The sequence below is a fragment of the Phoca vitulina genome, unplaced genomic scaffold (assembly GCF_004348235.1).
Source record: "Phoca vitulina isolate PV1807 unplaced genomic scaffold, GSC_HSeal_1.0 scaffold20, whole genome shotgun sequence".
In the NCBI taxonomy this organism is placed as follows: Eukaryota; Metazoa; Chordata; class Mammalia; order Carnivora; family Phocidae; genus Phoca; species Phoca vitulina.
In genome coordinates, this window is record NW_022589723.1 from 14,352,414 (window position 1) to 14,361,365 (window position 8,952).

Genomic DNA, 8,952 nt, shown 5'->3' on the forward strand with positions numbered 1-8,952 from the left:
ATGATTAAATAAAGTCACAACTGTGAAAGTGTTATTATATTGTAATCTGATGTTTCCAGAAGGTTTAAATGTCTCACCAAATATATTGTAAATACCTTGAAAGCAGAGAACATAATAGTAATTCAGGAGCTACTTATGAGTTAAACAAAGCATTTCCAAATATAAATACTTAGAGTCTTATTTCTATTTTGAGTAAGATTAGGAAGTGTAGGTATTTACCTCTCTTTTGAACATGTATATTTAGATTATGGCATTATGTGTGTGATAAAATCAGTTACAATCTTTTTTTTTTATTATAACATTTCAGCTCTATAACTTAAAACTTCTCCATCTTAAAATAGTTTAAAATAGAACCTCTCAAGTGTAACTATAAAACTGCATCTAGCTTTCTATGCTTAAATTTAAGTAACCTGCAGAAAAGAAATTGTAAAAGCTTCTTAGAAAGAATAAAAGAATTAGAAATAAAACACAAACAGCAGCAGTTAGGAATAGAAAAGTCAGGGAGTATTTGGTGCTTCATGAAAAGGGAGGAAATGATTCTTGTGGCACAAAGAAAACCAAAAGTAATGTAAAGAAAGGAGGTTTATAGAAGAAACCACTGTCTCTTATTGAAACCAAAAAGTCAAATATGGAGGACGGACTGTACTGGAACTTCTTTCTAATGGTTTATTGGGACCAAACGCAAGATTGGGTATATTAAGACAAATAGGGTCATCAAAACTTGCACCTGAAACCATGGAGTTTCCATGATTATGGAGTTCGGTAGGGAAGTGAAAGGATGAAAATGGTTTTTTAGGAACATTTGCCTCATGGTGCTAATGTCAATGCATGTCCAGGTGTAAACACAAAGTCTGGTACTTGGATTTCCCCAAAAATTGGTGTTGAGAGTAGAACGGGTAGCCTATGACATAACAAAAACACCCACTGGAAACTTCTATGAGTTACAGTCAACAGTAAGCTCAGTGTGAAACAGGGCTATCATGTTGTAGCAAAACCTGAGGCGACCTTTGGATGTGTTGGTAGACTAATTCATCTCTGATGAGGATGCTCATACCTCTGTTTATTCAACTAGTCAGACCAGGTCTAAAGGCTTGTGTTCAGCTTAACCTCATTAGTTGATCTAACAGGACTTAGACACGCTCATTTTCACTGGGATTTGAACATGGCATATTTGCTTGAGTGGTTGACTTTAAAATAAAGGACAACTGGATCATTATTAGAATAGCTTTCCTAGAGGATGAATATTGAGTTATCTTTTACTTATCAATGGTTAAATTAAAAGCAATTCTCATAATGGACTGATGCATTATTTCAGCCTCAGAATTATTGGCTCATGCATTGGCTCAGGATGCTTTCAAGTTATGATAAACTAGCTTACCTATTGAGCTCAAGCTGACTGCATTATTGACAACATCATTAAAAGGAGAAGCACTATTATATTAATTTAAAGGATGTGTGACAATGTTATAGTTAAATGGTATAATTCAGCTCAAAACTACAAATTAACCTCCAATTTGCCATTGCTACTTGGTAAAACATAAGTATTTAATCTACTTTGGTACTACAGTCTCAGGTAATTGGATTTTATACTTTTTTAGACAATTGATCATATTGTCTAGTCATTTAAAAAAATGACAGACAGACCTAATCATGTTGGTATATCCCTGGTGAACGTGTCTTAAGCCTATACAGGGATATCTTTATTCATTCTCTCATCACCATCTGCCAGGTATTTGGAAATAATATATAAAAAAGTAACTGTCCTCACTAACACTGCATACATAAAGCTCCAAAATGTGCCTATAGTATTAGATTTGTTCAAATCTATATTGAGACAAAATATCAATCAAGTGTCAGAGCAGAAGACAGACATTTTTATATGTCAATGTCTCAAGAAAATTTAACCCTGATATACTTCTTTGCAGGAAACTTCTAGAGGACATGTACCACCAAAATAGAAGAGTGAACTGTGAAAGAGGGAAACTTAGAATCTGGGACCACATTTCTCAAACTGCACCAACATGCCCTTGAAAGCCACAGCAAAATCACGGGGTGCCATGGAATACTTTAGTCATCAGAGGAGATATAGGGCCATTTGTTAGACACCATGTGAACTACCAGTAATAACTTGTTGGGACCTAAATACGAATACACAGAAATGTTACATCATTTCTTTTGACCTACAAGTGTCATAAGAAAAACTAATCTGACATAAAGGGTATTATGAAGTAAGAACATTTGAAAATATTTGATCTAGGAAATGGACTATCTAACAGAAGACAAAAGCAAAGGGAATTTTCAGAAGGATAATGAAAGGCGTCTTAATGCCTAATGTTGAGCAGGTCTAGAGATCTACCAGGCAACATTAAAGCAGATCAGAAGACTCTGGGAGATACTTTTTCAAAGAAATAAGTGCTAGTATGTCCAATGGGTTTGAACAAATTGAGAGAGGAGATCTGCATTACTTTGAAGGTGGTGGTATGATTTATGATAAACACATAGAAAAAGAAATAAATTATACTGCAAAATTTGCCAATATACAGATAAGAAAAAGATGAAGAGAAAAATAACCATAGTATGCATGGCTCATTTAACAGTAGTTTTTATAATGTAAAATTATGCAAACACTGAATATCTTTTAAAAGTTGATGTATTTTGAAGGAATATGAAGACAGGAAGCATGCAAATTTTTCAGCGTGTGTGTGTGTGTGTGTGTGTGTGTGTGTGTGTATAAGACTAAATCATCACATTGCATTTGGAAAAACTAAAAGATAATTCTTATCACTAAAAAAATTAAAGTAGCAATAAAATCTTACTATATTATATTAAGTATCAAAAGGGTCAGCTTAAAATGTTGAAGGTGGCTGCCGTCAGGGAACTGGTAATTGGGAGTAGTCAGAATAATTAATTAATTAGCCTCATAGAACCATTTGACTCTTAAAATTAAAACTATAATTTTAATAAAAAATTTAAAAGCTAATTTTTTTAAATAAAACACATTTTGAGACACTGTAGCCTATGTACACTTCCTCGGGTTTTTGTTATAATCTCTGTTTCTTTTAATGATTATTTTATGTGAGCCTGACCTCAGTGAAAGTAGAAATGAGGATTTGAAGGATGGGGTCCTTCTTTCAGAAGATTTTGAGGTAAAAATAAATGAAATAGAATGCAGTATCTTTGAAGGAGAAGAAAGCAAAGTCAAGTTACTTGAATCTGGTCATTTTATTCTTTTTATTTAAGTATTTATTTTATTTTGAATTTTACTTTTTAAATTAATATACAGTGGGACACCTGGGTGGCTCAGTTGGTTGAGCATCCGACTCTTGATTTTGGCTCGGGTCATGATCTCAGGGTTGTGAGATTAAGCCCCACGTCAGGCTCTGCACTGAGTGTGGAGCCTCCTTAAGATTCTCTCTTTCCATCTCCCTCTGGCCCTCTCCCTGGACCCCACCCCCCGCCCCACACTCTCTCTCTTTCCCTCTTAAGAATAAATTTATAAATCAATTAATATACAGTAACACTGCCTTTTGGGGTATAATTTTGTGAATTTTAGTACATGTGTAAGTTCATGTTCTAAAGTTCAGCAGCACTTTTTTTTTTTCATTTTTTTTTCCAGCAGCACTTTAAAAGTGTTGTTCCACATACTTCCTGCCTCCTAAATTTCTGACTTCAAATCTTCAGTCATTTCAATTGTTATTCCCTCAGGAATAATGTGTCATTTTCCTTTGGCTACTTTCTTGATTTTTTTTTTCTTATTCTTAATTTTCAGCAATTTGATTATGATGTTTTTAATTTGGGTTTCTTTGTGTTTATAGTTTTGAAAGTTCATTGAGTTTCTTTAATCTTTATGTCTTTTGCCAAATTTGGAAAGTCTACAGCCATTATTTAAAAAAATGTTTTGGCCACATGATGACACCAATGTTAGACATTTGGTAAGGCCATCCAGGTTCCTGAGCTTCTGTTATTTTTTATTCAATCTGTTGTCTCTTTCTTTTTGTTTTTTCTATTTTTTAAAAATTTTTAGAGATTTTATTTTTAAGTAATCTCTACATAAAACGTGGGGCTCGAACTTACAACCCTGAAATCAAGAGTCCCATCCTCCACCAACTGAGCCAACTAAGTGCCCCTCTCTTTGTAGATTAGGTATTTTTTATTTGCATATCATCAAGTTTAATGCCTATTTCTTCTGTCATTTCCATTTTGCTACTGAGTCTTTTAAATAAGTATTTTATTTTGATAATTGTTTTTTAATTCTAAAATTTTCATTTGGTTCTTCTTTGAGCCTTCTATTTTGTCACTACGTTCTCTATATTTCCATTCGCTTCAAGAGTCTTTGTCCTTATTTATTGGAGTATTATTACAACAGCTACTTTATAGTTCTCATTAGATAAATCCAACATATGTGTTATCTCTGCATGGGTGTCTTTTTTTTTTTTTCTCTAGACAAATTGAGATTTTTCTGTTTCTTCGTATGCTGGTCAATTTTGTATTGCTTTCTGACATTTGAATATTGTATTAGGAGGCTTTGGGTCTTTTTTAATCCTGTGAAGAATGTTGATGTTTCGGTTTTATCAGGCAATAGATCTCATTAGCTTCAGGTCACAAATTGTTACCATCAGCCTTGTTAGGATGTGGTTTCAATGTCATTTGAAAATGTAAATATAATTTGTCAAATGTAAATGTAAATGAAATTTACATTTTCAAAGCTTTGTAATTCTATTTGGATCTTTCCTGGGTGTGCATCATCTGGTGGCCAGTCTGGCACCAAGGTGGTGGTCTGTTTTTCTATTCAGTTCTCTAAGTCTCTGATATGCTCTATAGGAGCATCACATGCACATCTTGAGGGTAAACCTAGGAGTTCATGAACAACTGTATGTGGTAATTTTCTCCACCATCTATCTCCCCTGTACTCTGTGATTCCTGGGGCTTTTTATGGTTCTGTGATCAGAAAGCTGGGACATTATTTATTTTACTCTATCATGTCTTCCTACTACTATACTCCTGTCTGAGGTTGTGTAGCAGGAGAAAAGAGAGTGAAAGAGACAGAGAGAAAAAGACACAGAGAGAGACAGAGAAAAAGGATGTTTTTTCTCACATTCTTTTGTGACCAGTTATTTTTATTAGAAGTGAAGGTTCCCCCATCACCCTCATAGTTTTAGGTGCTTATGGTTCTCCGATGCTACCACTGTTGCTTACAAGAAATCTATTTACCCACTCCTGGAGCTTGAACTAGGATATTCTTCTGGAGCTCTTATTCATGCTCAAGACCACTTCTCAATTTCTGGCTAGGGGATATTAGAGGAGAAAAAAATTATTTACTTACCACCCCTCATTCAGGGGTACTTCAGATTCTAGTATTCTCCTACAGTCTGTCTGCTTCTGCCTTTTCTTAGTCCTTCAAGAGCTCCTCCATTATCCGTCTAGGTTTTATGAGTACATTCCTTGAGAGACACAGGGTAGAGCATTCTGATTCCATCTTACCCAGAACTGGGACCCAAGGTCATTTTATTCTTATTCATGTACTCATGCATTTAGTTCTGCACTTGCAAAATTACAAATGTATGTATTTCCATGGTTCTAGTTTCTTTCTTTTAATGTTAAGTTCTCTGGAGAAGAGAACATTCTTTCTAATGACCTACCAGGCATTACACTCCAAAAACAATGTATTTTCAGAAAAAAAAATTGCTGAAAGAAGTTAGAAGCTCACACTTAGCCACTGAGAAGTGTTCATTCTCACCTTGGCCTTCCAATGGAGAAGTGCAGCCCTTGTCAAGGTTGGGTGGCTTTTTATATACAGAACATAATACTATTTTTAGTTCATAGATTAGGAGTGGGTGTTTGAAATTATGTGAAACCCAAGGAAGGAAGAAAGATAAACAGGGTGAAAAAAATGAAATGAATATGACAGACACAGCAAATGTATACACATCATGTAATACTGCAGACAGATTTTTAAAGTAAATACCAATGACCTGTTTTGTGGATAAAAAAATAAAATCAGTGATGGCTTTGTTACCTACTTATATAATTATTCTAAAATCAGAGAGAGAAAAAAAAAAAAGAAGGAACTGCTAACAAGTCCCTTCACAGTGCCCAGTCATCTCCCTGAACTTTACATAAAGGAATTGGAGAAAGTAAACTTCAGAAAGCTTCCTATCCTTTCCTTTTGCTGACTTTGCTACAGACATTTCAGAGCTGCAGCTAACTGTGATGAAACTGTCATTCTTTATTTATTTACTTTTATTACTATTATCATTATTTTTTCTGAGAGAGAGAGAGAGCATGTGCACAAGTAGGGGGAGGGGCAGCAGGAGAGGGAGGGAGAGAATCCCAAGCAGGCTACACATTCAGCATGGAGCTGGATGTGAGACTTGATCTCACGACCCTGCGATCATGACCTGAGCCGAAATCAAGAGTTGGACGCTTGATGGACTGAGCCACCCAGGCGCCCCTGTCATTTTCTCTTTATTGTTAATGTTTTGCTTGATTCTCCTAGTGCCATAATGAACACTTGGGCTTTCTATGCACATTTACATGTTGAAGGCTTGCTGAAGACTGATGGACTAAGGTTTGACTTGGAGAGCAGTGAATTTCAGCTACAGAGTAAGCATGAGATAATTTGGTGCTGCCCCGGGGCTGAGCAAGCTAAAACATGCTCTTTAACCTGATAACCTGATAACAGACTGTTTTTAAGACTAAGTATCAAAGATTGTGTTGTCTTTCCCCAATGCAGGTAGTGCATGTATTTCCCTGTTTACCATCGGTGAATCTTATAAAAGAAGGCAAGAAGGGAAGGGTTAATAGTCTTGATAGATTCGGTCTAGATTACAGGTAAGCCTAGGTTATTGGGAAAGAGAACTCAAATTAATGTCCATATGTTTTTCTTTCTTTTTAAAGAATTCAACTGAAAGATAATTGCCAAAAATAATACTTTGCATAGTTAGATTTCACATGGTAGGAAGGCCTGTCTGTCGTGGTCACTCGATCCTTATAGTAACCCTGTAAGCTAGATGAGACATGTTTTATTATTCTCATATTATATATGAAGAAACTAGGTCACAGATATGATGATTCAATATCACATAGCACTTGTGTCTCAGAATGGTGTTTCTAGTACTCCTCACCTTCTGCAATCAGACTTCCACCCCTATCACTTCAGAGTAAAACTACACGTGCAAAGATCATTGATCATCTCCATGTTTTTATAATGTATAACCTTCCAGCAGCATTGACACGGCTGCCTACTGACTCCAGACTTAAACTCCTCTTTGTTTTTCTCCTTCTTTAACAGCTCTTGCTTTTTCTACTCTTCTTTACTGGAGAAGTCTGCTCCTCCAAATTTTAAGTCATGAAGTTTCTCAAGGATTGGTACTAAGCTCTCTTCTCTTTATAATTTATATGATCTCTCTAAGCATTCCTAGTTATTCCTATAGCTTAACCTTAAATGAAGACATGCTAACTTTTATTATAAAGGTGATTTTCACCTTTCTATGCTCTAGAGAATTCATCTCATTCACACCCAAATATTCCCTGTGCAATGCATTCATTTATTCAAAAATATTTATTGAGATTCCACTATTTTCCAGGCACCATTCTTAGTTTCAGAATACAGTGAATACAGGCCAGAGAGAGAGAGAGAGAGAGAGAGAGAAATCTGCCCTCATGGAATTTGAGTGGACAACACAAATAACCAGCAAAACTTGTTATATAATATGATGTCAGAGTGTGATAAACCCCATGAAAAAAATGAAAGCAATGAGAAGGGCAGTGGTTGTGATGTGTAAGTGCAGGGGCACAGGTGGGGTCATGGAGCATGGAGAAGACAGGTGAGTCCTTAAAATCGAAAAGACTGATGCACCTATGGAAAGGAGGACCACTTCACCAGAGAGAAAGGGAACTGGACTGAAGGTCAAGAAGATTTGCATTTTATCTTGTCTCTCTCCCTCACATTTATTTTGGGAAAAGTCCCTTAGCCCTTCTGGGAGAAATTCTTAGATGATTTCTCAGGAACCTTTCAGGCCTATGATATTATTGAAAATTTTGGAAGAGATGGGGCAGAGGCAGAGAGCTAGATAAGAAATAAAAATATTGGGGATTATTACTGTCATCAGTGAAACTTTATTTAGTTTACACATTTTTAAATTAGGTCATTTTCTCACAAATATTTATTGAGCTCCTATCAATCACCAGGCACTGTGCAAACTGCAAAGAAGGCAGAGGTGAATGAGCTCAGGGCCTTTAACCCCACAGGGCTCACAGCCCAGGTAGTCATGCTTGCCATTCTGATTCTTCACTATTTGGGATCTGTCATAGTCTTATTTTTGCCATATTTTCCAGGTCTTAAGTATCTCCTGTAAAGGATTTTCTGATAATCCAACGAAGAATGCTAACGAGGAAACCCTAAATGTTCCTCACAAAAAGAGATAGATATGGTTCATTTGGAAAGATTCTGAAAGAGGTAGAGAAGGATAGTGTGATTCTTCTTGCACTGGTCCCTGATACTCCCTGTTATTTTTTTGAATATTCAACCTCCATTATATAAAGATAAAAAACTTAGGTCCTTTAATTCATTAGAATCTCTGTAAACAGGCCATTTCATGGCATTAATGAAAGACCTTCAATAAATTATATGAGAAGGACCTAGAATAGAGACCAATGAATTTGGGGGACAATAAACACACATCACTCAGGGAAACCACCTGTGGTATTATTACTTGTGTTCACTAATATGAGTCTCCTTTTATTTTGGGCAAAGAAGACTAAACTTTCCAGCACCCTGCAACTGGATGGGGTCATAAGACAAATTATAGTCAATGAGTTGCAAGAAGTTCTATGTAGCATTGCCTTGCTGACGCATGTAATTGCTAGTCCAAGATTCCACAGTATTTTTTTCCCAGACTCATCAATTAAGGAGGCCATAGTGTTAAATGTTAAACTATAGGGATAATGGTG

The 8,952-nt window shown here is 35.8% G+C and overlaps 1 protein-coding gene across 1 annotated transcript in view; it reads left to right on the forward strand.

The window, feature by feature from the left end:
- LOC116640517 (nuclear ubiquitous casein and cyclin-dependent kinase substrate 1-like) overlaps positions 1-8,427 on the forward strand; it is a 66,586-nt gene extending 58,159 nt beyond the window's left edge. The window contains 3 exon segments of the mRNA XM_032417561.1: positions 6,497-6,603; positions 7,292-7,368; positions 8,338-8,427. Of these exon segments, the coding sequence (XP_032273452.1) occupies positions 6,497-6,603; positions 7,292-7,368; positions 8,338-8,427 (274 nt within the window).
- Positions 8,428-8,952: the final 525 nt, after the last annotated feature.